Source organism: Callospermophilus lateralis, chromosome 10 (assembly GCF_048772815.1).
Source record: "Callospermophilus lateralis isolate mCalLat2 chromosome 10, mCalLat2.hap1, whole genome shotgun sequence".
In the NCBI taxonomy this organism is placed as follows: domain Eukaryota; kingdom Metazoa; phylum Chordata; class Mammalia; order Rodentia; family Sciuridae; genus Callospermophilus; species Callospermophilus lateralis.
The window spans coordinates 117,262,315-117,286,857 of NC_135314.1; the positions used below are offsets into that span (position 1 = coordinate 117,262,315).

The 24,543-nt window shown below is 39.7% G+C and overlaps 1 protein-coding gene across 1 annotated transcript in view; it reads left to right on the forward strand.

Annotated features, from left to right (window-relative positions):
- Positions 1-24,543, forward strand: part of Slc9a9 (solute carrier family 9 member A9) — a 537,107-nt gene that overhangs the window by 33,859 nt on the left and 478,705 nt on the right. The window contains exons 3-4 of the mRNA XM_076867799.2: positions 9,954-10,031; positions 11,548-11,624. Coding sequence (XP_076723914.1) covers positions 9,954-10,031; positions 11,548-11,624 — 155 coding nt within the window. The remainder of the gene's footprint in view (positions 1-9,953; positions 10,032-11,547; positions 11,625-24,543) is intronic.

Sequence of the window (24,543 nt, forward strand, 5' to 3'; positions counted from 1 at the left end):
AAGCAATAATGTGATATCATTTTATAATCATGAGATTGCCCCAAACTGGAAATCTGCCAATACTCAGTGTTTGCTAGAATGTGGGGAAATGCTCAATAATCTGCTGTGGGAGTGTAAATTGGTGTGATCACTTTAGAGTTATTTGACAGTACCTACTAAGGTTGAAGATTCCTTTACCTTATCATTCAGCAGTTCTACTTCCTGGTATTTTCCATTTATAGAGAAACTTTCAAGTGTGCACAAAGACCTAAGTCACAAAAATATCCACCGTGGTACTTTTAGGATGGCACAAAATAGGAAAAACCTAATTACCCATCAACAAGAAGGGCTTACATTTATCCAATAGAAGGCTACCCAGCAGTTTAAGTGAATGGACAAGATTCACGTATATATTAATGCAGATAAATGTCCCAAACAATGTTGAATGCAAAAAAGTAGGATAGAAAATATTTATTAAATTTCTGTAAAATTTTAATACTACTAATTGTAGTTTATGGATACCCATATACATGAAGTGTATGAATTCGGACATGGAGGGAAAAGGACACCAATGTCAGAGTACCAGTTCCTTCTGGACAGGGGTGAGAGAGGGAATTCTACTCTGACATGTCACTTAAAATCCTTTGAAGGGCTCGGGGTGTAGCTTAATAGTACAGTGCTTTCCCAGTGTGTGCAAGGCCCCAGATTCCATTCCCATGCATGCAACACCCTTCTCAAAAAAAAAAAAAAAAAAAATTGTTTGGAGCAAAGTTAAGAACATAAATATAATAAGAGAGAAATATTTCTGGTTAGGATTTCTAGGTTCAGTACAGCCTGGGAGTGACCTGGACCTGATACATATTCCTTGATCTCTTTAGGGGACAATATTAGGTCAGGATTTCAATTTTTTTTTTTTTCCCAAAGCAAAACTGGCACAACTTCGTAGTGTATAAAATAGGGAAGCAGAACTGCTCCCCAGGAATGGGAGGACTGAGTCCAGTAGGCTCCAGGCCAGTTGTCCCATTACCACCACCCGTCCACGGAATGGGTGGCCTCTAAGGCAGCTTCTCCATCAGACAGCCCCTGTGTCGACAGCACTAGGCAATTCATGACCTGAGCCTACCTGAGATACAGGGAGAGCCTGCCCCAAGCCAGGCTGTGTAGCAAACACAGGGGGAAAGGAATTAGCCTTTCACCAACCTAATATGGCCATTCCACAGATCTGAAGGTCCTGAAAGATTCTGTCCCATTTTCTAAAAGATTCATTTTCCTTTCCTCTCCCTCCCCTTTCTTTTCTTCTCCTCCTCCTTCTTTTTTCTGCTCTTATCACTTCTTGAACTCCTAAGTTTATTTAACACCTCTTATTTTTGTTGTTGTCACTGGGTCCTGGTTACCTCTCCTGCCTCCTAACTTCCCTCTTCTGACTCTTGTCCCTTTATTCCCATTTTTCATCCAAGAGCCATTTATCCAATTCCTAAAAGGGCCACCTCCTGCCCTCTCCAGTTAGGGACCTGGAGTCTACCACAAATGCTTCCTCTCCACTTGATTCTGCCTTAACCCCAGGACCCACTTCTTGGGTGAAGTTAACCCAAAGAAGCATTTGCACACCTCCTGATTATGAAATCCACAGGATTTCTCCTCCATCCTTGAGCTGCTTCTTCCTGTAGCTGATAGAGGGTTAGGGTAGGTGTGTCAGCTCCTCTCCAGCCAATCCCTCCATCAGCCAGGAACAGAAGTTTCTTTCTTTTTTTTTTTCTTCTGCTCGCCCCTTTGTGTATTCATCCAGTTTCAGATACATAATAAATATGGGAAAATGTATGTACCAAATGCAGAAATTTAAAAAGTGCTTGTTGCCTCTCTGAAGTTCCAGTTTCACTGGGAACCCTGGGTTTGTACCTGCTAAACCTGACCCCCCTGCGTCAGGGAGCAGCAGCTCCTTCCTCCACTTCCCCACCCCCTGGCTTTCAGTGGCACTGAGCTTCCTTCTCCTCACTCTGACTGTTCCTTCATCATCTCCTTTTCTGTCAGTACCCCTCTCCTCCTCCCCAGCACTGTGCTTGGCCCTCTTCTCCTTTCTGTGACACTCCTCAGGGATCCCATCTCTTCTCAGCAAGTCATTTCTTCTCTACCGGTGATTCTTATGTTCACATCATGAAAGGTTCACTCAGTATCTTCTCTTGTGCTTACCTGATTTAGTAACAAGTAGAGAAATAGATTCAGGAGTCAGAAAGATGGAGATCAAAAGAAAAATGCTAGAATGAGCCTTGGTCTGAGGGATGAGGGGACCTTGGCTAGATGCTCTACAAGAACTGACAGAGGAAGGAAGGCAGAAAGCATCAGCGAAATAGGGAGTTTTTAGGGAAAGGCTTGGAAGGGATGTCTGTTACTTCTGTCCACATTTGATTGGCTGGAACCCAGTCACATGGCCCCACCTGACAAGAAGGAAATGAAGTCTACATGTCTGGCCAGGATAGAAAGGAAATGGGTGTGTGAGCCCCCAGCAGTTTCAGCCACACATGCCAGATGTGCTGTTCTGTTTCTTGCTCTTTTGACTTGGCAATAAGTTTTGGAGAGCTACCATGTCAGTTCATGGAATCCTCAGTTTTTCCAACCGTTGCATAGAATTCTGTGTCGTGGATGATGTCCCAACATATTTAACTAGTCTATTTCCCATCATCCTCAAGGGTTTTTTTTTTTTTTTCTTTTTTCCATTCTCTCATCTGCTGTGAATATTCTTGTATCATTCCACACAGGTTCAAGTATATTTGCAAGAAAAAATTCCCATATAAGTTGTTGCTAAATGAAATAGTATATAGACAGTTAATTTTTTTTATTTCTTACATACATGACAATAGTGGAATGTGTTACATTCATAATTATCCATTCACAGCACAATTTTTCATAACTGTATATAAAGTATGTTCACACCAAATTATGCCATTTTATATATATATATACATATATATATCTGTATTCTACTGAACTACTAAATAAATAAACTCTAAAATAACATTGTCTTGATTTTTCTTCATCTTTAATGAACATAGTTTAAATCCATCCCCAGTGGATTTGAGAGAGGTGTATGGTCTGTAACTATGCTCTAGGCCTAACCTCCCCCTCATCCCTTGTGACCCTACCTGGTCTATTTCTGTTCCCCAAGCACAACTTTTGCCTTCTATACACAAACCATTGATTTTTCATTCTATTTATTGTAGATTCAGGTCCATGCTAATCAAAATCCTTTAAATTCATTATTATAGTTAATCCTCAAAAGCTCCTTTAGGTTGTAGGCATTTTTATGCTCATAATGCAAATGAGGAAACTGAGGCTCACAGAAGTCAAATCAATAGACCAAGGTCATCCAATCAGTGTGCACTATATTATTAAGTATTCTGGTCCATTCTGTCTCTCAGTCTGGTGTTTCTCAAGCCAAAGCATAACTTAAGAAAGAGGAAAGAGAATGTTTACCCTTGAGCAGTCTCTAGGTGTGTCCTAAAGCTGCTGCCCAGAGTGAGCCAAGTTTTCTTTGAAGTCTCCTATTTGTATTAAAAATGCATACAGATCTTGAATTTCATTTTTTAATACATCTGCATTTATTTTAATATTTAAAATTGTTTAAATTATTTGCTATCAACTATAACTGAAACTTCAGAAATCTGCCAGCTTCCTCTGTGGCTTAGGGAAAGCAAACCCACTGGCCTAAGTCAGACAAAAGGCATGTTCTGCATGTGGGTGCTCCTGAATAGACTCCCACTTGTCCTTCACAACCTGGCTCATATGCTGCCCCCATTTCAGCCTTTTTGCAAGGCCAGAAATCCCAGAGTGCTATTTGGCTGGGAGAACCCTGAATTATAGCTTAACTCCATGCTCAGAGCTTCTTCGGTTATACAGGGTCTTCTTTTCTTTGGCCACAACCTTCATGGAATCAGTCTCTATTACATAGCATATCTTCATATTCCTTATAGCTTGCAAAATTTGTAATGAATAAATCATTGAAGATGACCAGTCTCTTTATTATGCTAATCTTTTTATTTGTCCAAAAGAATCAGCAAAAACCAAAATAACAAAAGCCCAGTTCTTAATTCTAAATCTGGCTTCAAGTAGTTACATTGGTACAATGATCCCTTGGAAAGCACATATGTAGTTTGACTGTGCATCTACATCCTATTCTCAGTGTCCCGTTGATTGACATTGGGCCCACTATTAATTTCTTCTCCTGTCTCTGGAAAATAACCATAATTTCATTTGCTAGCTACTACTCAGGAATGTTGTCAGAGTTGATGAAACAATGTTTTTAAAAGACCTCTTTGGAAAGACCAGGGCACATAAATCACAGTCCCTCACTAGGATATTTATTTTAGAGTTTATTTATTTAGTAGTTCAGTAGAATATAGATATTTCTTCCCAGATAAGTCATATTGAGTCAGTGCATGCCTTACTACTCAGGTCCAAACAGAATTTTGTATCTCTAACCTTCTGATGAACTTGGAAATTAAACTTGGTACATTCTTTCTACTCTTGGAAATTTTCTGGTTGTTTATCTGTGTGAACATATGTCTAGGCCATTTTTAGTCAAATACTGGTGCACGTGGGAGATGATATTTAAAATACACTGCATCATTGTGAACACACTGATATTTCTCTCCCCCCATAGTATCTTTAAGAATTGAGTTCTGATGTTTAAAATTTTTCACAGCTTTCATGAAACATGCATAATACTTCCATCTCAGAGTCTCAGGTCTGTTTTTCCAAACGAACCACACTTTGGATTGCATAATAGAACATTTAAAAACAAAATAATATGAATTTTAAATTCTGGTAACTGTCTAAAAATGTTCTATTCGATTGCCACTAGCCACCAGTGTTAAAGTAAAAATTCAGTCATTCAGTTGTCCTAGCTACAGTTCAAGTGTTCAGTAGGTCATGTGACTGGTGGCTACTGTTATTGCACAGTCTTAGAACACATCCATCATCACAAACAAGGTCTGTTGGCCAGTCCTTGTCCCTAAGATTTGTGTCTTCTAAGACTAGTGGAAATCCCATTTGGGGAACATTTTTTAGCTTTCTGCTCTTCTTTTTCCTCTACTCTTCCCTTTAGATGCTTTTCTCCTTTGTATTATAATAAATAATTGAATTGTTTAGTCTTTTTAAAAACCCCAAGGCATTGATTTGAACACAGAATATGAGGAAAATGACATGTGGAATTCCCATCTGGAGGTTGGGACAGTGGCAGATCCAGCCATTTCTGAGAAATTGCCTGGGTTTGGAGTTACTCCCAGAATTTTGATTTAGCAGCTCCTAAGCTTACAGCAAGTCTGAAAGGAACACAAATCTGTTTTGTATATACAAATAAATCCTTGTATGCTGCATGCCATTCTCAGCCTGCCAGTTTCATCTGGTTGCTCCAGAAAATATAATTCAATAGCACGTTAGTTAACCTGCATGCAGCGAGTGGGGCACCCTGATTATTGGAATGTTCTGGTTGAGTGATTAACCTGATTTTTGCAGAAAAGCTGCTGAGGCAAGGATTTTCTGTTAGGAGTCTGTGCCACCATGGCTTGCTCTTGCAGATGATCACAGTCGTGTTGCTTCATTCCCCCAGCACTCAGCAATACATCTCCATGCTAAAACCTTCAAACACGCAATTGCTATACTTGCAAGAAGCCTCATAAAAATAGATCAACAGTGGTGTCTCTGATCATCCTAGAAAAGAAAGTAAAGAGAGAAGCAAATTAAAATCTTCATGCATGTTTTACACAATTGGGAAACCTTCAGGACTTCCTGATAAGAGAGCAAGTATAACTTGAAAATATAAAAATATATATATAAAATATTTAAAATATATATAAAATATAAAATATGCATATAAAATATAATATATATAATATAAATATATATAATATAAAATAAAATATAAAATATATAAAAAAGTATAACTTGAAAATATTTCTTTATATATTTAATTTTCTTTAGTGATAACACAAAGTGCTTACTAGATGGCAGGCAATGCCCCAAGGGCTTTACAAAGATTAATTCATTCTATTCTCATAGCCAACTTCTTATTAGATACAACATTATCATGTTCACTGTAAAGATCAGGAAACTGAGACACAGAGAGTTTAAATTCTCATCCAAGTCCCTGAGTTTGGGACTTGAACCCAGGAAACTTGACAGTGAGTATGCATGAAACTATTGTAGACCATTCGTTTTTCTCTTTCCTTACACTGTTGGTTTTCTTACAATAAAGGCCAGAACATCTGAAGGTAAAAAGAGAAATCAAAACATTAATGCTTCTCTCCAAAATCCATTATAAAATTTCTGCACCAAAGGGAAAATTTATTAAGACCCCAGAATAAATCATAAAACACAATACCTGCTAGCAGTAGGCTGGTTTTCCAAAAGTAAAATAATATAATGTTTGATTTCTATGTGGGATGGACAAAGCATTGTTTTTATCTTCTGTGTTGATTGTTGTATTCAAAAGGATTTTTTTTTTTTACTTAGGGTTTTGAATGAGCCAATGTAACAAAAGAGATGACTACAGTGTCATTGTGCCTATATAATGGAAGTGTAAAATTCTTCTAGAAGTATGCAATGTGTGCTCCTGAGAGAAAACCAACCATAAATGAGCTGCTACTATTTAACAGGCACTGACCTCAGGGTTTCATAGACTTGGTTTCTTCCTTTCTGTCATCCCTCGCACCTAATCTGCCCCATTGGGTCTTCCAGTGTCCCTGGAAACTGCCCTTTTCTCCCCAGCTCCCGGCCTCTACCCTCTCTCCTCTTGATTATGCAGCCCTCACCCCCAGGGCTTCTCTTAAAGCTTCTCATCCTCTCATCCCTGCCCCAACCTCCCACTGGGACCTTTTCCATTTGAAATCACTCCTAGCCCTGTTCATTCTCACCTTCTTCTTTGGGCTCACCTCCCCCTGCTCCTTCCACTCTGGCCTTCATTCACAAATCCTTCCTGCTATTTTCCACCTTAGATCTTTGCGGGTGTTATTCTGTCTGCTTGGGGTGTTTTTCACTCATCTCTTTTTGCGGGGGACTTTTCAAATTTTGCATTTTAGCTTAAATGTCACTTCCTCACAAAGCCCTTCCTGGTTGTCCTGCCTAATCCCTCCTTGCCCTCTCTGACACAGCCCTTTGATCACCAGAGCAGATAGTTTCCTTAAGTCCACCTTCACAACTGGCAAGGAGGCTCCCAGTGGCAGGCACTGGGTCCCCACTCTGCCTCCAGTGTCTAGTATAGGGTCTGACAGGAAGAGGTTCTTTATGACCAATGGATTTTCCCATTTGATAGGATTCACTCATTTTTAGAAAACGGCACTGGGGTCGGCTGCCTGTAGTTACACAGGGAGGGTGTGGCCTACTTTGCTTAGGATTCTAAGGACAAAATCTCCTGGAGGACATCAAAGGTGTGGACAGAGTGAATCTTAAGTAACATGCGGTAGCAGAATAAAAGGCAGAGCCTCCTTATGTTGGGCATGCAGAAGGTCAGAGTGTAGGAGATAGGCAGGCCTGGGAGACAAAACCTGGGTCTAGAAGCTCAGCTCCTTCATTTAGTAGCTGCCTGACCTTGACCAGCCTAAACCTCTCTAAGCTTTGGTTTTCCCCTCTATAAAATGGGCCTGTTCACCCTTTTATCTCTGGTGCCTAGCGTACATCCTGGAATGAATGACCTAATGAAGAGTGAATGAATGACCTAATGAAGAGTGAATGAAATGCATGAATTCCCCCGTCTTTGTTCCTGCAGGGACTTAATGAAACATCACATTTACATGCCTGGGAGAGAGCAGGAACTTGGGCCTGCTAAAAAAAAAATCTCTTCCTTTCTCCTGGCCAATCTCTTTTTCTTCTCAGGTGTTCTGTCACAGGTAGTACCCCACCTTGGTCTGGGATAAGCCAAGGGAAGGTCTGAGAGAGCTAAGGGCTTGCTTCCCTGTTGTCTCCAATTCATCCATAAGTTGAACATGTATCTGTCCTATCAGGTGGTGAACTAGTTATTATGTGGAAAAACAAATCAAAATAAGGGCATGTTCCTTGCTGAAGAAATTTGCCTCTTGGTAGGAGAAACTAGAAAACATGGGTGAGACAGTTATCTAGACAAGAAAACTTAAGGCCGTTCACCTGATCAACAGCAAGACTGGGAAGGAAGTCTCTCCATTATTCTCCCTCCTAGAGATGGGTGCACCTGTCACGGCCTCCATTCCTCCTAAAGGGAGGGATTGTGTAGCCCCTGCGATCCCTGGATGAAGGATCTAGAAATTGCCACCTCATTAAAGGCAGTCAATCTAGGCCAGTGCTTATGGTCCTCCCGAGGCCTGGTATGAAAAGATCTGAGCCCATCACATTCCACTTCCCATGGGTTTGAATCATGATAAACTGACATTGGGGATCAAGTGGGCCCAGAGATTACTGTGAGAGTGAGGTCACACTGGCCAGGGAGAGAGCTGAGAAAGAAGCAGAGGCCTCAGGGTCTAGGATGGGGGCCCAGATGACCCCTCTGGATGCTCAGTAATATAGGAGGTGTGGCATCAACAGGTGACTAACTAGGTTTATGAAAGGGAACTAGGCTAAGTTAGGTGGCTGCTTCTTCCTCCATATTTCTCTTCCCATATGTTAATCGGATGAGCAGAGTTGAAGGTCCAGGGAAGGCAGAAAAGAGCCTCTGACATTCCCAGCTAAACCAAAAGGGAAAACCGGAACCAAGAGAGGCTGTTCTTTTTTTTTTTTTTTTTCCTTAAATAATCTTTACCTGTAATGAAGGTGAGTATAATGCATCCTGTTTTAATAAGTGCTTATTTTTCCTTTCCATTTGAGCGAATTATTTACTGAGCAATAAGCCAAACAGTGGGAGGTACTGAGGCTACAAAGAATTGACTAAGGCATCATTGTGACCCTGGATAAGCTCCCGGATTAATGGGGGAAATGGTTAGACACAAGCCACTTGTCATGAGAAGTATGTTAGAAGACACAGATGCTACCAGGAGGGTCCAATGTGCTGAAACAGCACAGAGGAGAGAATGGTCTGCTTGGACTAGAAGACCAGGCTGACTTCACCAGGGACGTATAATTTTGAGATTCAGTTTCAGAGAGGAGTAGACTGAATTCGCACAAAGGGAAGGAAATTACAAATTTGAGTTGTGAAACCCATACAGCAAAAGACTTTTATGAGTATTCTAATGGTGAGAAGGCGACATAATGAATAGCATGTATGAGAGAGAGAGGGGGAGATGGAGGGACGGAGGCTGGGGAAAGGACAAATGGTGGAGAGGAGTGGGAAAAGATGAGGAGAGTTTAGGTGGCTTTAGAGATTAAGAGAATTCTTATTTTCAAATGACCAAGTATGTGGCAGATGTTGGATTCAAGAATTCCTACCTCTCACTGCATTGTATTTCATACTTGTGTCTTGGCCAAGTTTATTTTAACATTTAAGTAAAAACCAATAAAGAAATACTGGAAAAATCCATTTTCATTTTCCAATGTGTTTTTCCACAGTCTGGAAAGAATTTTAAACTTTGAGATAGGATAAAACAGGGAACATGAAAAACCAAATATGTAAAATTTTTGGTTTGGAAAATACTAAATAAATCCCCAGTCAGAAGCCAAAACAATGGAGTACTGTTAATTCCTTTGATCAGAAAAAAAAACAGCATATAATAGAAAATATTTAAAATATGAGAAACGAATAACTAATCAAAATAAAAGAAAACTGTTCTTCCCTAGACAGATTTCATTGAGTTTTTGTTATGATTATTGTTAGTAATAGGATGGAAATTATAAATTCACACTGCATTTATGATTCTAAATTTATATTTTCTCATATTTTCATATCTTCTAATTTAATAGTGTGTTAATATGCCTCATATAAACTTAGCAAAAGCAACCATTGCTGTTTTGTGTTTTTTTTAATGTTTTTAATGGCCTGAAGTAACATTTTTTCTAATTGTACTTTTTGACTTTTCTGGCAGATGACATTTGACCCAGAAATCTTCTTCAACGTTTTACTGCCACCAATTATATTTCATGCAGGATATAGTCTAAAGAAGGTAAATATATAATGATCTTTTCTTTTTCTTTTCTTTTTTTTTTTAGCCTTAAAATAGAGAATTTTGCTTGTACTAAAAGCAAACAAAAACCAATTATTTTATGGACCTACCTATTTGGCAAAAGTATCATTATCTTAGATTGTATAATAAAGATTCAAACATGACATACTCAGAGTTGTTCTGAACCTACTATGTCCAATACCCAGGTCTTAGTCACGTGCACCTATTAAGCCCTTCAAATGTGGCTAGTCAGAATTGAGATGCTCTTTAAGTGTAAAATGTCCAGCAGATTTCAAAGACTTGGTATTTAGGACAAGAATGTAAACTATCTCAATAATATTTTATATTGATTTCATGTAGAAATGTTAGCATTTTATATATATTGGGTGAAATGAAATGTTATCAAACTTCATTTAAAAAGTATTTTTAAATTTATTTTAATGTGGCTGGAAATATTTAAATGACATATGGCTTGCATTATGTTTCTGTTGGGCAGTGTTATTCTAGGTGATTGTAATGAAAGATCTCATGCAATAATATTGGGTTTTTCCATCAGGGTATAAACGTGGGAAATGCTATTGACATTCACAGAGAGAAAGCCTGGTTTTGCAGTTTCTCTTTACTTAACACCACTGAGGCTCAGCCTGACTGCACATTTCATGGGTTAGTCATTCACATACTCTGTGCCACAGGGTGAGGCCCTGGCCTTGAGATGCAGAAGTAATGTGCTGCTTCTCAGCTAGCTACCTAGTCCGACCGGGGAAATTCCTGGGACTGTCCTCCCTTTGGCCTCTCTTCTCCAGTGGCCGGCAACTTCTCCATTACAGATCTGATGGCTATGTGTGTGCTCCAGGCTCCCTCTTGCTGTCAGTGCTGGCTATTCAGATCCCACTAAAGCCCCGAAAGGGAGTTTTCCTAAGCAAGCCTTCGAGAAGATCTAGCAGGCTGAATGGATTGAGGTCATCCACCCTCATGGGTAGCCCCAATACCAGGCATCCTTTCGTGTTTGATTCTTTAAATTGTTGAGGTTTTCTAAAAATGAGTTTCCTCTCATTCAGAAAACATACAAGTTAAAGAAGCCAGAGCTCACGAAAGTCCAAGGGCAACTTAAATCTCTTAAGATAGTTTTTTTAAATAAGGAGTTGCATGCACAATAAAACTTGAAGTGTCCTCCATGAAATGTCCCAGAGTCCTGCATGGTCATTCCCCGAGTCCCTTCCCTCCTTCTCAGTCCATCGAGCTCTGGAAGTTGCCTCATCCCTACCCTGTTGTCTTCCAGATGGCTTTTTTCTCTGTTTCTTTCCTTCTTCCTTTGTCCCCTTGCAATGAAATCACTTAAGTCTCCATGGGCACAGTAAGGCCAGGAATGAAGCTCCAAAAACAAAATTTATCTAAACCATAAGGAAGGTCAAGGCTGGGAAAAACATACATTTGTTTTTATTTCCTGTTCCACTGTGAATGCAGATGTACTCCATGAAGGTTTTATTTTTGTTGTTTTGGTTTTTTTTCTCCCCAGAGACATTTTTTTCAAAACTTGGGATCTATTTTAACATATGCCTTCTTGGGAACGGCCATCTCCTGTATCGTCATAGGGTAAGTGACAGGAGGAGTTGGAGATCCAGGTGGCTGGGGGTCAGGGACCTGTGGGAGGGATCTCACACTTCCTGGATTCAGGCTGGTTGGGCCAGTTGTCTCTTTTTTTCAGTGCATCACATCTGGGTTTGTTTGGTTTGATTTTGTAGTTTGTTTGGTTTTGTTGCCATGCTGGGGATGGAACCCAGCACCCAATGCATGCTAGGCAAATGCCACACCAGTTAGTGACAGCCCCAGCCCTAGGCCTAGTAAATAACATCTTTGTCCATTTTTCCAATTCGGTTCCAAAGTTTACATGTCTTCCAACAAATATGTGGCATCAAATCAAAGCAGACTGCAGTTGGGATTGCTGGATTTTCTCTGTGATTTTTGGACTTCTGATTTAGGGAATGAGAATCCTTTGGCTTGAGTTATATGGAACATATTGTGTTATTTTTCAGCTCAACAATGTAGACATGTTCACCCTGCAGATAAACTCATTTTTTTCCCATCATCTTTGCAGGACCCTACTTGTATTTGACAGAAGTACAATAGTCACTATATGTCAAGGGGGTTCTTTTTAAAGGAAAGTTTGTAAGAGAACCGCATGAAGCCGATAAATCCAAATACCAGCAGAATTATATAATATTGGGATGGCTTTTGGGTTGATACACTGTAGAATGAGAACTTTTTTTCTCCATGTATTTTATTGGTTGTGCCACTGAGCTCTAAGTCAAACTGTAGAGACTCTGACTCGCAGTGCACCATAAAGCAAAACGTGGTCCAAAATGATGAAGCCCATCCAATTCATTTATAATCCTATCGAATATATTAAAGCTCCACTATAGAAAAAAATGTCCAAGTGCTTGCTATGACCATGATGATGTAGATGTCTTAAATTGTCTGTTACAGCCAACTCTACCCAGGGCTTTTACTGCAGACAGCTGCTAAAGCTATAACACAAGAAACTGATGCGGAGCACACCCCATCCATGCCTCTAGCCTTCTCTCATGCAGTGTTTAGTGCCTGCCAGTGGAAAGCTGGGGAGGTGTCAGGAAGTGTCTTCCTGCAAACCTGAAAGCAGGGGGATTTTTTGTTGTTGTTGAATGTTTTGCTGAATTTTTGGGTTCAGACTAGAGCAACTCAATTTACACTATATGAAAATATTCAACAATGTCAAGGCAGAGAAGATGCTAAAGATGTTAGCACCTGAAGATGGAGGCTTGCAAGAATGTAGAGGGGGAGGCTTATCAAGTCTAGACACCTAAGTGGTCTTTAAACTTTGTGTTGAGAGACGCCGTGCACCTGATCCTTCATAAAGCGTATTCTGGAGGGGCTTTTCTGATCTGTGAGTATGTCATAGCTTCCTATTCAAATTTCAAAACTGGCAAGGACCTTAAAGGCTTATGTAATCAAAGCCCCTCACTCTGAAGCTGATTTATCTTGAAAAGCTAATTAATTAGATCATTCTTAGATCCCTGAGAGACAAGGCCATGACCAAGACAAGACTCAGAACTCCAGTTCCTCACACAGCAGGTCTTGCCCCGCCCCCTCCTCTTCTAGAAGTTTCATCCCAGTACATTGAACCTATATACTGACAGAGGTTTATGAGATATGTGGCCTCTCAACAAATGTCAAGTGCTTTCTAGCACAAATTGATTTTAGAAGTTTTATCAAACAGGGATTTGAAATTCATATCAGATGCAAATTTTAAACTATTAGAAAATACTAAATTAAGGAATAATCATTTTTCATGATTACCTTGTTTCCTTTGTACAACTGATTTTAAATATATTTCCATGCACTTATTTTTACTATATACTTTCACTATTATGAAATAGATAATTGTTTTTTTCTTGGGAAATCTTATCCATTCATTCATTCATCTATCTAACCATTAACTTATTTTTGCAGTACTGGGGATTCAACCCAGGGCCTCATGTATGCTAGGCAAGTGCTCTACAACCAAGCTACATCCTTATCCCTTTTTTTTTTAAGACAAGGTCTCACTATGTTGCCCAGGCTGACCTTAAATTTGTGATCCTTCTGCCTTAGCCTCCAGAGTAGCTGAGATTGCAGGTATGCACCATAAGCCTAGATTTTCATGGGTGTCTTAAAATCCCTAAGGAAAAAAGAAACAACACATACTGTGTGTGTGTGTGTGTGTGTGTGTGTGTGTATGTGTGTGTGTGTGTGTGTGTGTGTGTGTGTTGTATATAACTGCTTACTTATAAATATTCCAATTTAAGGGATCTAGTAATTTTCATGTCTTAGAATTCAGAACTCTTAATTGAATTTAAGTGTTCATCAACAATTTTAAATGGAGAGTGCTTTGAATAAAAGTGTTGTCTTGAGAAAACTCAGAACCATGTATTTGTTTGTGCTGTGTATAATAAATAAGAAGAGCAAAAATGTATAGGGTGCCTTTTAAATGTGGGTGGTGAGATTAAAGTGTATAGGGAGAGAGCATAAGCATTTCAGAATCTTTTCTAGAAAGAAAAGGGACATCATTGAGGAGATTGAGCTTCCAACAAGGACAGGCTGGTACTGCAGGAAGGCCACTTTGCTGGTCATGTGGAAGAGGACTTTTAGTGTTGGGCAAAGATGTCAGAGAGGGGACCAATTTTTTTTATTAGTTGCTCAAAACATTACAATGATCTTGACATATCATATATCATACATTTGATTCAAATGGGGTATGAATTCTTATTTTTCCCATGTGTACAAATTGCAGGATCACATTGGTTATACAGCCATGTTTATACATACTGCCATACTAGTATCTGTTGTATTCTGCTGCCCTTCCTATCCCACCCCCTCCCCTCCCCTCCCATCACCTCTCTCTACCCCATCTACTGTAACACATTTCTCTCTCTCTCTCTCTCTTTTTTTTTTTTTTTTTCAGAGAGGGGACCATTTAAGAGGTGATTTCCACCCACCAGGCTGGAAGGGGGCCCAAACGGTGGCAGAAAAAGTTGTCAGTTTGTTGAAATCCTGGGAGAGAATGGGGTCTTCCAGGGCGAGGACATTAGGGAAGAAGGGAGGGACAGAACTCTCTGAAGGAAGGGGACAGGTGCTCACAAAGGAAACAGGAAGTGTGGCGTTCAGAACAGGAAGCAGATCAATGGAGGAAGAGGAAGAGCAAAGGTGGGCAGTACTGGTCACAAGGAAGGTCCCCTGGCATAGGAATTGTAGTTTCCATTGGATTGGGCCCCTAAGAGGTGAGGGGACCCTTGATACTTGTCCTGTGGGTGAAAAATGAAGGATGAATATTGGCAAGTCCAGTTGTTATAAGTAGGTTATGATAAGAAAGGAGAATTTATTTTTATGAGTTCAATCTTGGAATATAATTTCAGAACCTTCAAAAGAGAGACACATACTTAAATTCAGACCAAACCGATAGTATCATAACTTGGGGACCCTATTACATGAGATAGACCCAAACCTTATAAAAGGTTTATATTTTTATAAATATATTTTTATGATACATTTTATGATAAATTAATAGTGGTAAGAATAATCACAAACATTTACTGAATACTTGATATATACGTTATGGTCTGGATGCGATTGTCCCCCAAAAGCTCATGTGTAAGACAATGCAAGAAGGTTCAGAGAAGAAATGATGGAGTTATGAGCACCTTAACCCAATCTGTAAATTAATCCCCTGATGGGATGAATTGAGTGGTAATTGAAGGCAGGTGGGGTGTGGCTGGAAGAGGTGGGCATTGGGGGTGTGGCTATGGGGTATACTTTTGTATATGAAGAGTGGAGTCTCTCTCTGCTTCCTGATCACCATGTGAGCTGCTTCCCTCTGCCACACTCTTCTGCCATGATGTTCAGCTTCACCTTGAGCCCCAAGGAATGGAGCCTGCTGTCTGTGGATTGAGACCTCTGAAACCATGAGCCCCAAGTAAACTTTTCCTTCTCTGCAGTGGTTCTGGTTGAGTCCTTCATTACAGTGGTGAAAAAGCTAACTAAAACATATACCATGCCCTTTTTAAAAGTAATTTACAGGGATTATCTCTTTTCATTCTCAAAATAATCCTATTAAAAAGATATTACTTATTACCATCATTTAACAGATGAGACAACTGAGTTTCAGAGAGAATAACACAGTGGGCAGTAATAGATGGGGATTAGTAATTAAATAGTCTGGCTCCTGAGTGAAATTCTTAATGCCCAAATAACTGTGCTTTGCTTCTGTTTGTTGAATATTCCCATTAAAAAGTAAAATTATGTTCATTAGTCAATATTCAGTAACATGCCACTGTGCTTCTTTCTTAGCCCAGCAGGAGTTGTCAGAGATGTGGGAGATTTTTATCCAGGAATTTCACATTCCTAGGGGTGGGAAGAGAAGCCTGTTTTTATGCAGATGTCCTCTTATTTGCATGAATTGGGCAGGAGGAAGGGAGGGCTCAGGATGTCCCTTAGACTGAACCCTGGTAGAGTGACTTCTTGGAGGAAGTGATCCTGGTGAGTTACTTAGTGGAGAAGGAGAAGGCTGTCTAATTTTGCATGCCAAGCACATTGGTTCTGATGGGTGTGGAGAGCCTTGTGCAAGGTTTCAGGTCAGAGGGTGGGTTTCCCATTGCTTCACGGTCTCAGAGGATGAGGGTTCTGAATGTTATAGTCAGCCAAAAGAAGGTCAGAAAGTCCCAGATCAGAACCACGTAAGAATGGGAAGGCCATGAAAGTGAGGACTACATCTGATCAGACTACAGGCTGGCTTTAGAGTAGGGCTCAGGTGCTTTATAGGAGTTAAAAAAAATTTTTTTTTTTTTTTAATTGAATTGATTGAAGCCAGGGACACTTAACTACTGAGCCACATCCCCAGCCCTTTTTAGTTTTCATTTTGAGACAGGGCCTTGCTAAATTGATTAGGGCCTCCATGAGTTGCTGAGATTGGCTTTGAACTTGTGATCCTTCTGACTCAGCCTCCTAAGCTGTTTGGATTACAGGCATGTACCACTGGGCCTGGCTAGGAATTAAAATTCTTGTATTCATTTGAATGGGTTCTTAATTAGGTTTATTAACTCAATATCATTTCTGAAATTAGATATAAACTATCTTTCATATTACATGGGAAAGTTTAACAATATCCCTTTGGCAATAATATATAAAAAAAAACAACACTTTTTTTGTTTTGTTTTTTAAGGATGAACTGTTCTTAAAAAAATTCAACCACCTTATTTAGTATCATCCCACATTTTGTTGCTTAAGGAATATTATTCTTAACTATATCACTGTTTGTTTGTTTTAAAAACATGTATTTGAAATATTTCTGTATTTAGCTCCTCCACTTTGGGGAGCTGTTCCTTTACCTTTAACCCTACCTCTACCTACACACCATGCAAGTGACAATGACAACTTATACATTTTGTCCTAAAAGTCAATAGTGTCTCTGAAATGCTTCTTTTTCAAGAGCAATGAGAACAGTTATTCTTTTAGTTTCTCTATTAATGGAAAATTAGAACAAATTCCACAATATAAAAACTATTCAGAGAAAGAACCATGAATCTAAATGATCCAACAATGGGGTGTTAATTTTAAAGAAGAGTTATTCTTTAGATTTCCTCCCTGTGCCAGACACTGACCTAAGCTTTCTACATGTGTTATCTCATTGTATTGTCATAATACCCTCATGGGGCAAGCACTACTGTTACTGCTGTTGACTGGTGACGAGTCCTTACTTCCCCGATGTTGAAGAATAACACCAAAGAAGCACGCCAAGGCAAGGTCAGAGTAGAAATAGAAGTTTATTAAAGGACAACAGAAAAGACTTCTCCCGAAGGAAGAAGGGGACCCAAGAGGTGGAATCCGTGGAAGTGCGGCTGTCTCCCCTTTTTATAGTTTTGGTGATGGAATGTAGGTTGGAGGCCCGAGGGGTGGGACACAGGTAGGCTTAATTATCACTTTTTGGGATGGGATTATCACTTCTCTGGGATGGGCTATCTCCAAATCTGTTGGGGCTGTTTCCTGGGCTCCATTAACATTTCTTTGAGGTGGACTTTGGCCTAGGGCCTTTTCAGGACTTCATTAACATTCCTTGAGTTGTCCTGCGTTTTCCCTGAGTCATTCTCAGTATGGCCTCCATTTTAGATTTCACTCAATATTAGATGCGATTTACCTAACTACACTGACTATCTAATTTTAAATCTGGCTTCACTACTATAAGGCTGAGACTTGCCAAAAGTTACACAGCAGGTAATTGGTGGCCCATGGCTGAGCCAGTGGACTTCAGAAAACACATTCATAGGACCTCCACATCCTCCTTCCCTCCTAACATGACAATTTATACTCCCTGTAGTATTTTGCAGTTAATAATTATATCTGCCTGATAAAAATAAGTCTTCAAAAATTTCAGATATTTGCATTTATCATTATGGCTAGCAGTCACAAAAAAAAACCTTATATATTTAACTGTGAACATAATTGTAAAGAGAAATGTCTTTTCTTATTGACATTTTGGTAGGAATTGTTTGAATCTATTTTACTTCTTCAAATTGCTAGACTCTTGGAAACCTGCTTAGGAAAACCTGGATTTATAAACATGAGCTTGTTCACATCATTCATGTCAACATCTTCAGGACTGTTGATCTTCTGTTTGGGTTCCTTAATACCACACTACAGATGCTGTGTCCAATACCCATAGTGCCCTCTGGCCACTATGCCTGCTTACCTGGGGACCTTCCGTCCCAAGTGACCTTGGCACTGCCTTTGGATCTACTGTTGCTCTGTTGTTAACTAGGAGAAGTGATGGCGAGGCTCAGTACCCAGAGCTGGTTTCTAAACCTGGAAGAAGGAACACAGTGTAGTCCAGAACTCAAATCTGAAGGTACTATCTTATTAGGTAGAGGCTAAGTCATACCTCAGTGCCTTAAGCTGTAACCTTGACCAAGAACAAATTACAACTGGTTCTTACCCCAGCAGAAACTCTAAGAGGGTGCATAGAAGGACTTCAGAGAGGCAGAGGAACACCTTCACGTCCCTGTGGGTTTTTCTTGGGAGAAACTCTGCATAGATTCCACCATTGCATCAGATTCTCCAGGGAGTTAACAAAGCAGAGAAGTTGCATGTTTTTCAAGAGCCTAGGCCAAGACATGGTCAGAACAGGGAAGATTTTATGTATCTCCATATTTAGTTAGAACTAAAGGCTTCTCTCAAGGTGGCCATCAAGTCTGGAATTATGCACACTATTTTTTTTTAATCATGGATTATAAGGTAATAGCAGTATGCTATATATTATGTATTTGTCTGTGTTCCCAGACTTGGGGCCATCCAGTATATATTTCAAGAGTGGAAGTACTGGGTTGTAGGTCTACGAACAAATATTTGTTTTTACAAAATAACTCCAAGTTGTTTTCTGAAGCAGTAGTACCAAAATTTCCTCTTAACTTTTTGGCAATCTAATAGGCACAAAATAAAATTATATTATGGTCTTTAGTTGTATTTCTCTGATTAGTAATTAAGTTGGTTATACTTTTGTAAGATATCTTTCCAAACTTTCTTTTTTATTAAATTGCTTCATCCATTGCTTCATTAATTTGCCAGAGTTCTTTATATGTTACAAGTTTGTGTCTTATACTTTGTAGTCAAACTTGCAAATATTTTCTCTTATGGTTAGTATTTTTAAATCTTTGTTTAATAAGTCCTTCTCTACCTGAGAGAAAGATTTTCTTCTTAACTGTTAAAGTTTTGCCCATGTAAGTCCATGTGCTAGACTGATTTTTGTATATGATTGAAAGTAGACATCCCATTATTTTTTTTCTTTAATGAATAGCCAATTATCTCAATACTATTTGTTGCCTGGTTTTACGTTTCCCTAGGATTTTCTGCAGTGCATTGTGGTTTCTTTTTCTAGACCCTTAATTCCATTCAGTTGGTCTGTATCTCTACCAATACTACACTGTTGCTATGTGGCTTTATAATGGGTCTTTATAACTTATAGGGAAGAACATAAAGGATACTTATCTTCTTTAGAGGTATGTTGTCTATTATTAGTTCTTTACTCTTGTAAAATTTTACTCCAGTACATACATTTATAAGTATATGAATTTTTAAAAAGATATGTTCTTAAATTCTTTGTTTATATTCATATACGTCAGCACTGTTTCTAAGCGTTTGCCTTAGGGACCCACATGCACATGAGCAAGAGGAGACATATAGGAGGTTATTTGTAGCAGCACTATTCACAATGGTAAAAACTTGTAAATAACTCAGACTCCATTAGCAGGAAAATAAATAAATAAATTCTCATAACATTATGATTCAAAGGTAAAAAAATAAAATTGTCGCCTATGACAACATACATAAATATCAGAAGCAAAGTCTAACAAAAAAAATGTCTAAAATCAATGCATCAGATTCTCTAAAGCACATGGAGGGTGACATCACTTTATAATGGTCACAAAGGACCATAATTAAATAAGATCATTTAAGCATACGTACAGGTGGGTTTGAAGGTGTAAATGCATGTTTGAAGGTGTAAGTAAGGGGACTAAAACCACAAAATTCAGTGATGTGATTATTTCTGGGGAGAAGCTAAGGAAACAGGATGGAAGGAAACACAGAGCAGAGATAAGTTATTGATAACATTCTGGTTTGTGGGTTGCAGTGTTTTTCCAGTTATTCAATATATTATTATAATAACTTATATCTTCTATATAGTTTTTTGCATGGATCAATTATGTTAAAAAGAAAATAAAAGGAACAACCAGTACAAGGAGGTATTTAATAGATTTGTAAAACTCTGCTTGATTGTGCTGCGTATTTCCCTTCCTGGGGAAATAAGGGAAACTCTGATTCTTCTATTGTTTTTCTCTGTTGGATTTTAAGAAGAACAACTTATTGGCAGGCTGCGGAGACAGATGTGCCAAGAGCAGATTTGCCAATATCCCCAGGTTAGCGCTTATCAACCCCACACCCCTCTTTTCTTCCTCTCTCCTCTTCCACCCATCTTTTTTCTTTTATTTTTCCCTCTCCCAGTCCCTCCCTCCCTCCCATGTTTTGCTTACTGCCCCTTGAGACTGTGTCTGGGCTGCTGCTGTGGGTGACTCCATTTTCCATTGGCCTTGAAAAGGCAGAGCTGGGGAGGCCCAAGCATCCTTTGTGCATTCATTTACTCCCTGGATTCTGAGCTGGCAGGAGTAGCTGTCACCGGTGTCCAAGAGAAAAATAAAAATTCTGCTTCCCACACACAGCCAAAGAACAAAAAAATAACCTCTAATCTATCAAGAACAGCTTCAGCTGCTTAGTAGTGTGGCTTCTCGGGGCCATATCATAGCGTGCAGAGGCTGGGCTTCTGGCAGCAGAGAGGAGAATGAAGTTTATGGGGAAAGAAACAAAAGGCCGGATGGAGAAGGCTGTGGAGAAATCAGAGATGTAGTTTGGAGGTAAAAGAGGGAAGGCGTTGGAGCCCTTTGAGTTTGTACATTATTCATCGGCCCAGTCCCCTGCAGAAACCTGGGCAAGGTTGGGGATAAGAATGACAAGACAGGACAGACAACAAGAAACAAGCTCTCAGGGAATTGAAACAGGAAGCAAGTAAAACCTGACTCCAAGTTAGGAAGAGAAATGTTGAAGAATGTTAGGTAAGATTGTGGTGATGCACAAAGAGAAATGTCTGACAATGAAAGAAAAGTGTAGGAGTAATGGAAAAGAGCTCTATTCCAACAATGAATTTACCTAAAGAGTTTTACTATTGCACAGTCTATCCTAAGGATTCCAACTGTTGGATTCCTTTTTTTAAAATATTTATTTTTTAGTGTAGATGGACACAACACAATGCCTTTATTTTTATGTGGTGCTGAGGATGGAACCCGGGTACGCCCGGGCTAGGCAAGCGCTCTACCACTGAGCCACAATCCCAGCCCTGGATTCCTTTTTAATGGAACATTCGTGTCTTAAAAGTACACTGTTCACCTTTACTCTCTACTACCCTTAGATGGAAAATTGAATATTTTTTTCTCAATTTGACCAAAGTTTGAGGGAATAACTATAATAAATGTGACACAGTGCACATGCATGCACACACATATACTCACAAACACACACACACCCCTCTCAGATAACTGGTATTCTCCCTTATTTATTTTTACCTTTTATCTATTGCTATATAACTAAGTGCCCCAAGACTTAATGTTTTTTTAGGATAACAACCATTTTATTAGTTCGTACTTCTGTGGTTCAGGAATTGAAGCTGGCCTCCTCTGGGCATTTCTGTGGTTTTCATCTGAGGTCACTCATGTGACCATAGTCACCTGGTCATCTGATTGGAATTAAATGCTCTAAGATGGGCTCACTCACCTGTCCACTGGTTGATTTCGACTTTTGGCTGATTGCTCTGGGTAGGCACAGGTGGAATGATTCATCTCATTCCATGGAGCCTTACGTTCCCCAATAGGCTGGCTGAGGCCTCCGTAACCATTAAGCATCAAGTCGGCATTCCAAGATGGTGGGAACAGAAATGCCTCAGGGGCCCAGTCCCAGAAGGCAGGTGATCTCACTGACTACATTGTGTTAGTCAAACTATGACAAAGGCAGCTGATATCCAAAACATAGGGAACCAGGTTTCAGCTTTTGCTAGGAAACATGATAAAAGTATGATAAAAGGGGATGCACACAGGGATGGGAAGAATTATTATGCTGTCTGAGTTAGTGCAGGCTGCTATAACAAAGTACCATAGACTGAGTGGCTTATAAACAACAAAACTGTCTCACAGCTCTGGAAGCTGATGGTTCAAGATCAGTATGTCAGTCTGGCCAGGTTCTGGGTGAGGGCCTCTCTCAGGATTGCAGATGGCTCACTTCTTTTTGTATCTTCCCATCATGGAAAGAAGGTGAGAGAGCTCTTTGGGGCCCATACAAGGGCACTACTCCAAGTTATAAGGATAGGCCCCACCTCCTACTACCATCACCTGGGGGTTAAGATTGCTATATACAAATTTGCATTGCAGGGTCCATCTTTGCAAATAATCTTCCATGAGAACGTGCTATAGAGTCCCTTCAGAAATATTAAGGTCAGAGTTTGCATTAAAATATACTACTCAGACTGGTTGTGGTGCTGCTTACCTGTGATCTGAGAGGCTCAGGAGGCTGAGACATGAGGATTGCAAGTTCAAAGTCAGCCTCAGCAATTTAGTGAGGCCCTGTCTCAAAATAAAATTTTAAAAAGGGGCTGGGGATGTGGCTCAGTGATTAAGCACCCCTGGGTTCTATCCCCAGTACCAAAGAAAGAAAATAGTACTTAGAGCAGGGCATGGTGGCATATGTCTATAAATAATCCCAGCTACTCTGGAGACTGAGACAGGAGGATTCTAAGTTTAAGACCAGCCTAAGTAACTTAGTGAGACCCTGATTCAAATTAAAATAAGAAGGGATGGGATGTAGCTCAGTGATAGGGCACTTGCTAAGCATGTGGCTGGGGTTCGATCCCTAGTACTGCATGAGAAGAAATAAGACCCAGAACCTGGTGTGAAACTTATGGCTTGCAAGTAAGACATGATAGAGAATCAAGCTAGCCATAAAGGGGTTGACACTGGCCTCTTCCAGGAGACTTCTTAGAATTCCAGAACCAGTATACAATGAATTCCTGTCCTGATGATGTAAGTGACTTATTAAGAAGTGTTCTGTAAGGTTCTATGTTTGGATGTGTTTGTGGAAAGTGTATATAAAGCTCAAAGAAGTTGAGTTAAAGAGCAGGACTCTCTAAGTTTTGAATGCTGCCCAAACAAGAGGCATTTGTGGAAAATTGGCCCCCCCACTCAGTCATACTGGGGAGTTATAGAAAAAATTTATTTAATTTGAGAATTTCAATTGCTTTTTTTTTTTTTTTTTTTTTTTTTTTTTTTACTACCAGCTGTTTAGAGAATGAGGAGGTGAGGGTAAGGTGGCAGAAACTCTCAATGCAGCAGCATCTCTGCTGGCAGGCTCTTTCAATGTGCATTTGCCTTCTCAGGAGCTTTGCATCAAGCCTGGTTTGCATCCATGCTCTTCTGGCTGGTGGTGGCACTTTGGAAGAGGGTGGAGCTTTAGGGATGGGGAGGGCTTGATCTTAGGAGCTTATTCACTTTGCTTGAGCAGTTTGAGAAGTGGCAAGTTTGGATGTGAATCTGAGTGCCTCATCGTTGCTGAGGCTGACTTTGAACTCACAATTTTCCTGTCTCGGCTTCCCAAACTGCTGGAATTACAGGTGTGCACTACTGTTTTGCCTTAATTTAATCTCTACAATAAACATCCGAGATACATATTTCTGTTGCTCCCGCCTTTTTTTTTAAGTGACATGCCCAAGGCTAAGGTTCAGATTGTTTTAAGTAACTTTTCCAAAATATGATTAATCCGAGAATTTGTAGTTAAGTTGCCGTTGCAACTTAAATAACATTCTTGGAACTTTAATGCATCAGCAGCATAGGGAGCCTGTTAGAAATGCAGAGTCTTGGACCTTACCCCAGACCTCTGAGTCCTGCATATTAATAAGAGCCCTAGGTGATCAATAAGTAGGCATGCTAAAATTTGCTTATGCTGCTCTCCCAAACCTAGTAGAGAGATTTAACCCCATACTTAGGGTTTACTAAGGATGGCCTATAGGGATGGAGGTAATTGAACCAACACAATCTGTATTCTCCAGGCATCACTGAAATTAAACCAAATCAATGAATTTTATAATTCATATCCACCAGACTTACATGGAACATACCTGGATCAAATAAAAATGTGTCTCATATAAAAGGCAACTGGCAGAATACTCAGTCTGGCCCACAGAGCAATCATATAGAAAATGCTCAACGTTCTGGTCTAAGGATTTTAGCACTTCAAGTATGGGAGGTGCTCAACCTGATTTAGCAATTATGCTCTGATGTCATTAAATTAAAATGGCCCCAATAAAAGGAATAGAAGTCAATCTTAACTACAGCTCGGAGATGTTTTATTGCTCTATTTC